This window comes from Gavialis gangeticus, unplaced genomic scaffold, assembly GCF_001723915.1.
Source record: "Gavialis gangeticus isolate Ggan-Ray unplaced genomic scaffold, GavGan_comp1, whole genome shotgun sequence".
Classification (NCBI taxonomy): Eukaryota; Metazoa; Chordata; order Crocodylia; family Gavialidae; genus Gavialis; species Gavialis gangeticus.
In genome coordinates, this window is record NW_017728993.1 from 39571567 (window position 1) to 39585590 (window position 14024).

A 14024-nucleotide genomic window follows, 5' to 3' on the forward strand; every position below is an offset into this window, starting at 1 on the left:
TGGCACAGGTCCCTCCACCTGGCCTGGGCCCTGCCTTGGTGCTTGCAGTGAGCCTGGGTTCCCCTGTTTCAAATCACAACCCACTAGAGATGTGGGGGCTGGGGGTTTCAGGTGCCCCTACCCACCTTTCACCGGGGAGGTAACTGGCCCATTATTTCTGGGGAGCTACCCCACCACAGGTAGCTCCACCAGGTCACCCTTCCCCGTCAGGGTGTAGTTTCAGGTCATGCCCAAGAGCATGGGAACTCCTCCTTCCCCATAGCTCCAGCCCTTACCTCCAAGTGGTGCTGACCTTCCGGCTCTTGGCAGCAGACTGCTGCCCTGCAGTTCAGGGACCCAGCCCTTATATACTCCAGCTGGGCCCTGCTCCCCAATCAGGCATCAGTGTCTGATTGGGATTACAACCAGCTGTAGGCTGCTGCCTGTGCCCCTATAGGTAACAGAGCACCCTTAGGTTAAAACTACTACTGAACTTGGGCAGCACTAAGCAAAACAAAGAAATACATCCTTTAACTTCAGTTATTTTTTGAGTTATTTTTCTATAAGCAGCCACAATTTATAACCTCTTTAAAATAAAAAAAGAAGAATGTGTCAAGTAACCAGTTGCAATGAACATGTATATACCTGCATCGGAGTATGTAAACTTCATCAGCACTATGAGGTAATGGCAGCATTTTTTTCTTGCTTCCAGATCTTGATCTTGACTTCTTTTGCTTACAGTCTAAAGCTGAGAAGAAACAAGAAAAATCTCCATAAGTAAAATTGAAAAATTAAGTCAGTCTTAAAACTGAAGAGATAGTTAATAAACTTCCATTTATAGTAGTGCTGAAAAGCTATTTATTTCCCCTTACTATGCCATATTGAGTTGCAATCTAAATTCATAGAAGTTGTAACATGCATCAAGCTCTAAAGAATATTTAAAATGCAGGTAACTTTTTTTTTTTTTTAAATTTAAGATTTTTATAGATGAAAACAAGCAATATCAGCCAGGTCATAACTGATCTTAAACATTAAGTCTTATTACCAGCCAGCACTAGTAACTTAGGGCATTTATACACATACTTTTCTGTCCCAAGATGCACTGGAGATCCGCCGCTTTGGAGCAGACTCAATTAATTGAGTTTGCTCTGCACATGAGCTGAGGTGAACTGCACTGTGCTGCATGTAGTTGTATAAGCAGTGAAATGCATAGCAGTGTGCAGAAAACAGTGGCAGTTAGCTTTTGAACTACAGCACCTCCAAGATGGTGTTTTAGTTCAAAAGCATGCCACTGCCATTTTCTCAGAGCTGATGTGCATTTCACCACTTACACAACTGCAAGCATTGCAGCACCAGGCACTTTTCAAAGCACCTGCTGCTGCAGCGCTTAGATATGTAAAAATGCCCTTATTGTAGAATGATATGGAATTACTTAATGACAGTTTGAAATTCCTTTTCATTCTTAACATCATCTCAGACACAGAATCATTATTCATTACTGTAGTTCAAACTATGTTGTAAAAATACACATACATTCAATCAAGTTACATTTTTCAAACTAACATCAGTGAGACTTTCCATCTGCAAGGGATACTTGTGTACATCTGTTACATCATCACGAATGCCTGGCTCACTTGTTCTCATCATAAAAGTGCCAAATGGGAGGAAAAAAGGTTTGGTCCTGTCCTGTCTCTATGGAATTCTGAGATGAAGCTTCCTTAACACTCCTGTCTATTTGAATGCTAAAAGAAATCATAAGAAAACATTATTATCCCATTGCAAAAGGTCTGTAGATATCAGGACAATGCAGTGATGCAAGGTTGCATGCTGAATCATTTTCTTACCAGCTGTTTGAACTATGTATGTAACCACGTAGCACGTAGATTCAATTTAGATTAAGAACCTCTGGACCCTCTCGGGGAGAAGGAATAAAAGTCTACAAAGAATCATTGCAGGGAAAATTCTCAGAACAAACCAAGTTGGGAAGACACTTTAAACTGAAGTTTACATTCTAATCACAACACAATCTTCCAATATAGCCAGGAAGAGCAAATTTGAATTGTTCAGAGAAGGGTGGGGACTCTCTCTATACCCCTATTGCAAAGCAAGAACACTGACACTGAAAGCACAGAAATCCCAAAGTAACAGAAGTACTATCAGCATCTAATTTTTGCAGTCTCTCTCTTTTACAAGTCAAGTTTGCTTCATCACACCATAGGAAAATGTCATAAAGACAACTAACTACTCTCAGCAATCTAACAAAAACTCCTCTCCTTAAGATTTCACACCAGTTGTGAAAACCTCAAGCTACAAAAGTTTAACATTCAGAAAGACCCTGTCCTACCCCACAAAGTTCTGTTGGAATAGCAGTGCTGGCCACATGCATGAAAAGACAAGGCTTGAAGCCAGCACAGCTCTGAGAGCAAAACCCTTAATGAAGATGCAACTGTTGTTAGAAAGTAATTTGGTGACAGAAAAACTCCTGCTAGCAGAGACTGCATCCGTACCACAGCTTTGCTGTCCTGGTTAAGGTAGCAGCAACCCCACAGCACAAACAAAGCTAAACACAGGCTCTTTCTAGACATGCACATCTTCTGAACCCAGGTCTCAGCTCAGTAATCTAAACTAAAAACTCAGGGATGTGACAGCACCAATCCTAAATGCCTCCCAGTAGAAAGAAAGTGAAAAATTCTGTATTTCCAATTCTCTCTCATTAGAGCTTCAGAGCCCTGCTGTTCAGAGGGGGACACAGAAACAAGTTCCTGACTGAGGTGGAAGAATACCTTCAAATAATCATATTGCTGTGAAAAATGAGTGAGAGGAAGGAATAAAACGACAGCTGCAAACTGGCTGGAAACAATAATGAGGGAAGTTACTGAAAAAGTGAGGAGAAAAGTTGAGGGGAGCAGAGAATTAAAATGAAGACACCAGAAGTGTACAAAAGCAGCATTAAAGTGATTCACAGAAGGCTTGAAGGAATTCTAACTACTAGGGGATGGGACACCAGAGCACGCTCTTTGTTGGCACTGCATGAATAGATGTTTGGACAGAAAAGTCAGTAAGAACGTTTAAATCCTCTTGAAAAAAGTGAAAGTGTGTTCTAGGTAGCAGGAAGTGTCCTTAAATGCTTTGTGTCCAATCACAGTTTCTAGTTTCTACAATAAAGAATTCCAGATCTTTCAGGTTTTAGAAAAGCACAAATTTCACAAGAGAAGCAGCCATTAAATCAATGGGTTAACATTTCATACACCACACTATTGGTACCAGCCTCTCCAGAGAACAGCCTTCTGCAGGGAGGAGACCAAGTACTGAAGCCTAGGAACTAATGTGTCTGGAGAGAACTTGTAGCCTAACCTTTGGCCCAGCTGACCAAGGTGGAAACAATCACAGTAGCTTCGCCCCTCTGAACCTTGTAGACTGCCACATGAAAGAGAGCTCTTGTTGGAAGGAGAAGGAAAAGTAGGGAGCCACTAAAACTACAATGTATCCATGTAAACTGTTTCCAGTCACTTAGCAGCTGCAAAACTAACTACAAAATATCAGCACTGAAGAAATGGATTTTTACAGAGGTTCAAGAAACAGAGGGAAAGAATAAAACATATGGTCTCATTCATCTACTAGAAGGACCAATTATAAAAAACTTAAGACTGAAAATAGTCTTGATGCAAGATGTAAAGGAAGGATATCTGCTCACCACTGATACGTGGTCCTTCTCAGAGACGGGAACTAAGACTGGAACACTGGATCAGTTCAGCAAGAGACAGACAGAAAACAACTAACAGACAGCAATGCAAATGTTAAAACTGGCGACAAGTTGAAGGAGATATTTCCTACCCCTATTTTTAGTGAGTACACTTGGGTTTTTTTTTTAAGGCATAAACACAGCATAAACATGCTCAAGTCCCAGCCAGTGAATCCAAAAGGAGAGAATAAAAGTTTTGATAAGGTTTGACTAGAGAACGAATCATCATCAGTGACTGCAAAACTTACTTGGCTTTAATCATTTATGCACTCGATATCAGTAAATTCACTTAAGAGTCTTGTGCACACATTCACACGCTGTTCTGGGTCTTGTACTATAACGATACAATGCAATAACCCAAAAAAGGAACCCAGCAAAGAAAAAAGGCCACTTCAAGCCTTACTGTTAGGTAAAAATCAAACCTATGTTATTAAATAAGATTTTGGGATCACAGCGGTGATTGGGTGGTTTTACTTCGGTTTACCTTTAGTTCCTAGCAGTTTCCACGTAAATTATTGCCCCCTACAAACAGCAGGCTGGTAAGCCCTCTCAGGAGAGTGGCCTAAAATGATGTGTCCTCGTAAGAGTCAAGATAGTTCCTTTAAGATTAGGATTAGGCAATTTGTCAGAGAGTGGTAAGAAAGCTTGCACTGCCATTACCTGTTATGCCTATTTTGTGGCTAGGGAGATGTAATCTATAGAAGCTGACATGATCTTTCTTAGGCACCCAATTCTCTATAAAAGTCTCTCTGAAATGCACCTCTTCCTTTCAAAGAAAGCCCCTGTTGTGGAACTTGCGGCTGCTTGAAGATGTGTCCACTCTAATTAGACCCACCATTTCATCAAAACCTCTGATTCCACATGCCAGAAGGCAGAGAACAACCAATTTTAAAACCAGAAGAAGAAAATTAAATATTTGAAAATATCATTTTAAGGAGCTGAAGTTCCATTAAAATATATTTTTTTAACAGAATGTGTTAGGTAGGAGCACAGAGACAGTTTATCAAGAAACACCACAACAGATGCAGGTGGCAGACTAAAATATATACCCAATATGAATGGGGAACATAAAATTGTGTGGGAAACTCATTATGATCTCTGTTACAGGTCTTTTTATCCAGTGAGTTTGAATGTATAACATTAGGACTTCACTAAAATCGGAGGTGCTCTCTTCACTTCAACAGCACAAAACAAAGACTCTAACTGGGACTTCAATACTTTTCTTAAATAAAGTTTTCCTAATGAAATATTAATATTAAAACCACACTACAATTAAACAGTCACATCTTACCCATCTGTTATTTCTTTGCTTACTTGATAATTTGCCAAAATTCAGTCATTTGTAATGTCTTTCCCAGTCATTACTGAAGATTAGTATGGTTCAAATGTACATCAAGATATTGTTACCTACAGTAATTTGTACACCAGAGGATTTTATTTCATATTCCTGACAATATTAATACATTTGCTCATTTTTTGCTGGCTGATCAATTATGAATATCACAACCACAAAATAAAGACATTCCAGACGGTATCTCTTGCTCATCCTCTTTGCTTGAAGGGAGCACAGGCAGGCACTGCTGTACTTCACAAGAGCAGCAGCAGAAAAAAACAAATGGATTCTCAGCTGTAGGAGCAGAAACAAAAGGATGAAAACAGTGACGATTCCTAGCCAGTAACAGACAGGGATAAGAGGACTTAAGTCAGGGGAGAAAAAGTAGAAGGGCAAAGACAAGGTTGGGGAGACAGAAGGAGAACCTTGGTGTCCAAGACCTCAGAAGAGGAAAAACAGGAGAACTATGTACTTTGAAGACGCTGGAGAAGTCTGTCTACCATTCTTTGACTGCCAGGAGGAACAAAGCTGTCATTTGCAAGACTCCAGGAGCTGACTGTAATCTTCCAGACTTTTTCCAAAAATAGGTAGGCGAAAGGAACCTGGCATCTTCTAGAGGTGAAGGACTCCAACGATTTCCAGGTTGTACAAACGTGTATTTTACAGCTTGAAAAACTGTATCAAGTTATTGAAATGGATTTCCAATTAAAACACTCTGCAAATACAAATCGGGCAACTGTACATACAAACAGACCTAGCCAGTCATTTGTGACTATGGCTACAAAGCAATGCAGATATAATGGGTAGCCATCCTGGCAAATTAGATCTGTAATTATACAGTTAATTTTCAAGGGCCAAGAGCCTAGCAAGTTCCAATCTTGCTTGGAGACTGGGCCTTTTACTCATTCCTTGAGCACTGGCAACTGTTTCTCTACATTCAGCATTTTAAATCTGAAAGAACAGTGTCTGCAATAGACTATTTTCTACAGGACAAGATTAAATTAAATATCCTGAAATATATCAGAACGCAGAATCTTCTAGTAAAAGTCCTATTATAATATGAATACTGAATATATACACAGTCAAGTAGTGGGGAAAAAATGAAACTTCCCCAAGATGGGTACATGAGGTAATGCAGTCCTGGGAAAGCAGCCTGCACAATTTATTGTATTTATTTTCTTGAAAAGCAAAGTATATATAGTTCCTAAAGAACCTGTCTTATCACATAGGAACTAGAGTTCATGTTTGAATAAAATTAGGTAATTAAAGCAAGGTCCCGGGACACAGTTTCAGCTAATAATTTATTTCACTGTAATAATAATATTTATTTTTAAAAGTGCAAAGTTGTAAAAAAGTAACCTCAAAGCTTTATGAAAGCTGGAAAAATCTCTAACAAAATCAACACATCCACACAGCCTGAAATCTGAAGCCAATTAATTGCAGACAATGCTCATCTCAAACTTTGTTTTTACACTGAGCCCCATCTCTCTAACAGCATAAGCTGGCTTCTTGCACTTCAACAAGAACAGAGTGCTCGAGTCCGGTCCTCTATTGCTAAGTGCATCCTACAAACACACACCAGTACAGTACCTTTACTGTACACTGTGAAGCATCAAATGGAAGCCATATTTAGCTCCCTTAAGCTTTTTTAGTCAACTGACATATATAGGTCTATTTCTTAGTCTTTAGATTAATTTAATCTTCAGAGAACTATGAAGATTAAAGTAAAACTACATTCTATTTACATGGTCTTCTAATATAATTAAACTCTCTACACTGCTGGTATCAACCTATGGTCTGTGTCAAATTTAAAGGTACTTAAGTTCTTCACGATCAGATTCGTACTCTACAGATCATACGAGTTTTAGGTTTTACAAAATTACTTTTCTAACTCCAGAAGCAAGAAAAACTTTCAAGTGTAAATAATGGAAAACTCAGCTGTTTTGGTAGTTTGCCAACAGCTTAAAATATGTCTACAAAATACGAGCTGCCCACAATCTCAGTAGTGTATTATATCCAGTTTCTACACAGTGCTGCTCAACAATAAAGTCACAAAGCACTTTGGAAATCAGTCAATTTCCTCTATTTTATAGAAGGGAAAAAACTGAGGCATACAAAGGTGAAGTGATTCTCAGATCACCCACAGATCTCTAAATCCCAGTCTCCTGCTCTGTTCCCTAAGCCTGCAGTTCCCAAACCCTGACAGACTGAGTACCACCAATTTGAAATGATACAGCCTTAAATACCAGCAGCAATTTTTTCATGCACACAGCTAACAGACCATGTATTAAAGCAACATAAAACAATGTTTTATGGTTACTGAATGTTTTAATCAGTTATGGTAGCCATATCAAACAATTTAAATGGGAAAAGAGAGTGTAAACCAGGGGTAGGCAACATTTTTGGCTAGAATACCAAAAAACCCACAATGTATACCCTGTCAGGTGCCGGACTGTAGGCACATCAGAAAAACACAACTGGGTACAAGGCAGGACGCACTGCATATTAATATAGTTACTAATCATAAATGTTGTTTTTTTTAACAGTAAATAACAGGTTTTATAAAAATTCTAAACCTGGTGACAATAAATAAAGCTTCATACACTACCTTTATTCTTGAGTATTCTTTTTTAAACATGTTGTGATGGGGGGGGAGGAGGGAGACAAGAGAGGCAAGACAGAGGAGGGGGGGAAAAAAGAGAGAGAGGGGGCAGTGCTGCAGGCAGGACAGCCCCGCCAGGCTCTTGGGAAGGCAGCAGCCAGAGGAGAGGGGGGCTGCCCCAGGGTTCTGGGGACTCAGGCCGCAGTGGGGATGCTCAGCAGCACCAGAGGTGGGGCCTGGCCCGGGCCGTGCAGCTCCATGGGGGTGGGGTACAGCCGTCCTGCCCGCAGGGGAACGCCGCCTGGCTGGGGCAAGACGCAAGGCTTGGGTGTGCTCCCTGCTTGGCCTGTGCACACCAGGTGCAGCATGAGCAGTGAACAATCCCCCAAGCTGCAGCAGGGACTCCCTGGGCAGAATGCCATGTCCTGCTACCACCAGGCAGGCGGAGGCACTCGGCCAGCACACGGTAGGAGGCAGCGGTAGCGGGTGGGGAGGGGCTGTGCACACTCCACAGCAGGCATGGGCAGCATGTGCCCCCATGCCTGCCCCAGAGTGAGTACAGCAGCAGAAGGGCCCCCACACCCTGCTGCCTCTGGAGGTCCCCACCTCCCATGCAGGTCCAGAGGCAGCGCCATGTGGTGCAGAGCCCCGCACACAGATCTGGGGAACACACGCGCCCCCATACCTGCCCTGGGGTGCACACAGAAGGGGGAGTCCCCCCTGCATTCCTGGAAAGGCTCAGGCTGCCTTTGTGCTGGTCCTGTCACAGGGATGGGGCAAGCCGGCCCAACGGGAGAAAACCCCCGAGAAGCAGCAGGCTGCTGCTGCCCTCTGCACAGTGCTACAGCTGCGTCTGGAGCTGCACAGCACGCCACGTGCCTGTCACTGCTGAGCAGGCAGAAAATGCAGTGCAGCCAGCACACAGCAGACACATGGCATTGCATGAGACTCCCAGGCCAGTGGCCATCACAGAGGCAGCCCACCTCTGTCCCATACACAGAACCAGGGGGCGTGCCCCCCATCCCTGCCCCAGGGTGTGCACAATGGTGAGAAGCCCCTCCCACCCCCAATGTCCCTGAATGAGCTGCCCAGGCTCTGACCATTGGACCACCCATCCCAGGGGCCCATTCACCCCAGTCCCTGCTTGTGCTCCCCTACCTCCTTCACCATGGAGGCCTTAATCTGCCCCCCCTTCCCCCCAACACTTACCTAGTAGGTTCTGTGTTTCTGGCCATGTACAGCAGGCTGCTGCTGGTTCAGTGTGTGCAGCCCCTCCCCCCAGCCTTCTGCATACCACTTAACATGTACCACAGTTTGGGAACCACTGTCCTAAGCTACTGCGCATCCCCAGTTAAGATGTTTAGATGTTAAATCTAACATCATTGTAAGAGCTGTATTTTCTAATAATTTAGGTGTGCAATTGTGCACGCTTTTGTAATGACAACTGTCTCTACAAGCTGAATAACCATAGATAAGCCAAAGGTAAAAAAATAAAATAAAAAGCACAACCCAACCAGCCCTATAAACCAGAGGTGGGACATTATTTTGGCTTGAGGGCCACTTAACAAGTTTTGGTGAGTTGTCAAGGACCACATGGGTAGCCCCACCCCTTGATAGTTGTTTCACCCCCTGGTTGCCATACTGGGACTGGAAGTCCCCAATCCCTGACCTTTGCCACAGGAAATCCCTCCACTTGCCACCTGGAAATACTCCTTTTGGAAGGGGAGGGTTGCCATCTTGGAACCAGAAAAAAAAAAAGAAATCACACACAAGAAGTCAAACACCTACTATAACATATTTTAATTTTATCAGAAAAAATATTTGTCATGATTTGTGTTTGAGTAGTGTATATAGAGGGGATTGCATAATAAGCCAAAAATAAAGTCTTACTCTTGTATATTGTGTATGGGGAGAGTGGGGTATGGTGAAGTGTGTGGGGGGTATGCGTGTGTATGGCAGGGTGTGGGGGAGTGTGGCAGAGGTTGTGAGGGGGTATGGCTGTGTGCGTGTTGCAGGGTATGGGGGGGTGTATATGTGTGGAGGTTGTGGGAGCAAGGTGTGGGTGTGTAAGGGAGAATGGGGGAGTGCATGGGGACTCCTCACACACTCCCGCACATTATGTGCAGCCCCTGCTGCCAGCAGCAGCACACAGGGACACTTGGGGTGCTCCAGCCCTGTACAGCCAGTGGCGCGTGGCTCCAGCCAGCGCTGCGCATGGGGGTGAGGAGTGCAGCCTGCCCAGCCCGCCTCTATTATGGGGGCGCCGCACAGCACACGTGCAGCTCCCACACTTGTGCAGCATCAGGGGAAGCCCCGCACTGGAGCTGGCTGCCTTCCCTGCTCCCTGCTGTGCAGGTCCCAGGACTCTGCCAGGAGTGAAGGGAGCCCCCATCTGCTGCTTCCACATGGACTCCTGGGACCTGCACAGCAGAGAGTGACAAAGGCAGCCAGTGTGGGGCATCCCTCGGTGCTGCACAAGTGCAGGAGCTTCACGCATGCTGCGTGCAGCCCCCACAAGAGAGGCAGACTAGGCATGTTGGGCTCTTCGCCCCATGCACAGCGCTGGTTGGTGTTATGTGCCTGCGCAGGGCACGAGTGCCTCAAGCACCCCTGCCTGCTCCTTCTGCTGGCCGCAGTGGCTGTGCACCATGTGGGGGAGTGTGTGGGATGCTCCCAGAGCCTCCCTCCAACTGTCCCTCACACCCACATTTTGCCCAGCCAAGCTCTGAGGTTCTGCCACTACCTTGGCCATGGGCTCCACGCTGCTGCGAGCTCCAGGGCCAGCCCCACACAAATTGCTGCCCCCACCCAGTTGCAGCTTCCCCTTTAGCCCCTGCCCCCTCCCTACCAGGGAAACCAAGCACGTCCCCCGGGGCAGCTGCAGTAGCAGCCCCACCAGAAGCTGCTACTGGCTGGGCTGGGCCCTTCCTCACACAAGAGTGGGAACAAGGCACAATAAAATATGTTGGAGGAAGGGGAGGGGAATGGTTTGTCTACATGGACAGAAGGGCTGGGTGGGGTACAATTCTTCTGGTGGGGCCTGCAAGTCATATTTTGCCCACCCCTGCTATATAAACACAACTCTAATACAAACTGTGGCAATAAAATGCCTCCATCTTTTCTCCACTGAATGATTCTGAAAGCAGTAAATGTAACAAGTACTATATAAGATCCATATATTTCTATAAAATAAATGTATACTGATGGCTAGAAAATGATTTTTAGAGACTTCCTTTTAGGAACTGGCTTGTAGGTAAAGTAAACACTGCATTATAACAATGGTTCAGGGGCATGGCAAGGGTTAACTGGTTTCTAAAAGTCTATTTGTGACAAAGTTTCACGTTCTCAGCCTTCAAGGCAGACACTGCATCTGAAGCCAGCAGACAGACAGGCTGGAAAATTTAAAACGTCCTGAAAACTCATAGCAAGAAATAAGGAACCTGCAGAATTGGCACTGGGTCACAGTGACCAGCTGCAAAGCCCCTGGGATTTTTGGTTTTGGTGAAATGACCAAAATAGGAGGCTGGGGATCCCCAATTAAGACACCAGTGAATGACCAAATTAAGATGTATGCATATGATAACGTTTGAGAACCAAAGGGATATGCTGGCAGGATGGAATGTGGACAGAATGATGACCACAGGGAAACCAATCAACAGTACCCGGAAATGGAGTTATCAGGACAGATAGAACACAAAAGGAGGGATTTTTAGGGCAGGAGGGGGGATCCTGAGGGTGTGGGGAGAGGGCATACCACCAGTCTATCTTGTCCACTCCAGAGGAGTTGGGCATTGCCCCTCAACCTCCAAGACTGCTGATATCTGACATGCAGGCAAAGAACCACAGGGTGACGCTCACATACTGGCCAGGCATACTGCCCTGTGAAAACCCTGGAACTGGTAGGTAAGTAGGGTTGGGGCAGGGGAGGGGGGTTGTTTACTTTTCCTGCATTACTCTTATCTGCTATCGCTGCATATCAATAAAATTTGCCTATTATCAAATGGAAAAAGTTATGGTTGGTCTGAGGATTTGGATCTGCCTAAAACAAGATAGCAAGGCTGGGTCGTAAATCCAGTGCCAACATATACCACCTGCAGACTTTGTCCAAACTTTCTGTTGTTAACAAGAGATTCATTTTTAAATCCTATGACCCTGCCTTTATGGACCCAGTCTGCAAACCATAATTAAAAATTTTTGGCTCTCCTCACAGAAAAAGTTTGACACCAGTGTTCTACAAATCTGAAAATAATTAATATAAAATGCTATAGTAAATTGTGTATATCTGTGGATAAAGATGTAGGGGCACTGCCTCTTACCAGTTAGTATATAGACTTTCTATATTTGTTTTTCTGTGTAGTGATAACCCAATGCCTTTCCTATTACCTAGTAGGTATGCATATTCTAGGCTTTTCATCTATTTTCCTCAGTCCTATCCCTTTGTCTCCCTACCTTTCACACTCCTTTTTCCCCACTACAGCCCACAACAAGTCCCACTGACTTCTGTAATGCTCTGTGCAAGTACTAGAATTCACGTACAGACAGCCATCTGCAGGATCAGAGCTTTACATCTTGTTCCAGATCATAATACAAAATATTCAAGGGACTCTATCCAGCATGAGATCTAGCTATTTTAATATAGATACATTAAAAGTAGCCTCAGATACAACACATGATCTGAGCCTGCAAGAGGCCAAGCTTATCCCGTAGGCCCACAACCAAACAATTCTGGCTCTGTGAACCACTGGGAAACTAACTACATAATATACTCTTAGCTGTATAAGCAATAAAATCACTCTCATCTATTTCAACTCTGCTACTCTAAGGGTGGCATCTAATGGTGGACAGGTAAAAATTACCTGTCCAAATACTTTAAATTGTCCTGTCCCTTTAATAAAGGGCCAGTAGCTACATTTGGGGTATGAATGAAAGTTGCACAGCTTAAGCTTTGTTTACATACCTGGAACACTAAATTCAAGAGTCAGTAGGAATGAAAACCAGACATGAAAAATGGACAAACAGCAACAGCTATATGCTTACGGGTTGCTGAAATTCAACTTTTGTGCATCAGAGAAAGCTTCAAAACTATTTTTTGGATTAACATGATTTTGTCCAGTCTGATGAGGAAAATGCATCATAGACAGACTTGCTTTTTACATCTGTAACAAAACATACCTGTCCCAGTCAAAAGTCCAGCACTCTTCTTTCGTGCATAAGCGCGTAAGTGGTTGGACAGGCTAACAGCACTTGTAAACGTCGTATTGCAATGCACACACGTTCTAAGCTTCACAGGCATACCTATCATTCAAAAGAAAACTATAATCCAGTTCTCTCTTCAAAAAATGAAATTCTCAAAGCGTTGTAAAAAGTTTTCTGTAATAAAGATGGTTTAAAATATATTCACTGCATTGATGCAATTGTTTAGTATATTAGAAAGATCTAAGTTAACCACTATTTACTTCTCTACATACTGTTTAGAGCCAAACCATGTTAATTTCAGAAAGAAAAAGAGGGGGGCAACTTGAAACCCCCCGCAAGCTTCTCTGGATTTAACACCTATTATCACTTTCCTCCTGATCTCCACATTATGCAGATGATTTCCTAACCCCAAAATACAATCCTGTGATTTGAATAGCACAATTCTGTTGAGAAGTTTCAAAGCCTGCAACATTCCCAATAAGGAGAATTAAAAAAGTCTAGTTGACAAAGTGGTAATTAAAGTGTTTTACCCACGAGACTGTAAAAGGCTCAATACTAAATTAGGCTGCTGATGAAGGCTGGGAGAAAAGGTGGTAAAACACACCACTGAACAGCTGTTAGACAAAACATTTTATTCAGTGCATTTTATGTTCATTACTTTGGATGCGCAATCAATAATGAAAGTTAATGATTTGAAGTTTTTTGCTAAAATCTTTGTGCTAAATAAATGATCAACAAAGTAACATCTTAGTTATCGCAGGAAAGAAAACATAGTGAAACAATACAAAACTCCTCACTTACCAGACAAAGAAACCATTATAATTGTTTTTCCCTCAATGTTACTATAACACCACAAAGTGTTTTCTTTCACTTTATCAAAAATACATTAATCTTGGTCAATGCAGTCAACTATTATTTTTTTATTTTCTATATGCTACAAGACTGTTTAATAATTAGTTGGGGAAGCTTCTATTTGCAGGATGAAAAGAATTCTATTACCCAGCAGCCCACAGAAAAAAAAATTTGCAGGAAAGTGACAGAAGAATATCTGGTTCAAAAACAATGTTTAAATGGAAACTACATTAAAGTTAAGTGGAATAACAATTTTTGCTTAGGAAACAACCTAAGAGTTTTTCTTATTAAATCAACGGTTATAGGAGGTTAGTTGTCAA

The 14024-nt window shown here is 43.0% G+C and overlaps 1 protein-coding gene across 6 annotated transcripts in view; it reads right to left on the reverse strand.

Moving 5' to 3' along the window:
• ZNF644 (zinc finger protein 644) overlaps nt 1-14024 on the reverse strand; it is a 102444-nt gene that overhangs the window by 2623 nt on the left and 85797 nt on the right. For 4 of the 6 annotated variants that reach the window (XM_019501585.1, XM_019501587.1, XM_019501583.1 and 1 more), the window contains 2 exons: nt 12829-12951; nt 625-727 (listed from right to left, as the gene is read on the reverse strand). In XM_019501585.1, the coding sequence (XP_019357130.1) occupies nt 625-727; nt 12829-12951 (226 nt within the window). Of the gene's footprint in view, nt 1-624; nt 728-12828; nt 13027-14024 lie in introns of those variants that run through there. The other 2 variants (XM_019501588.1, XM_019501589.1) reach the window with 2 other exon arrangements.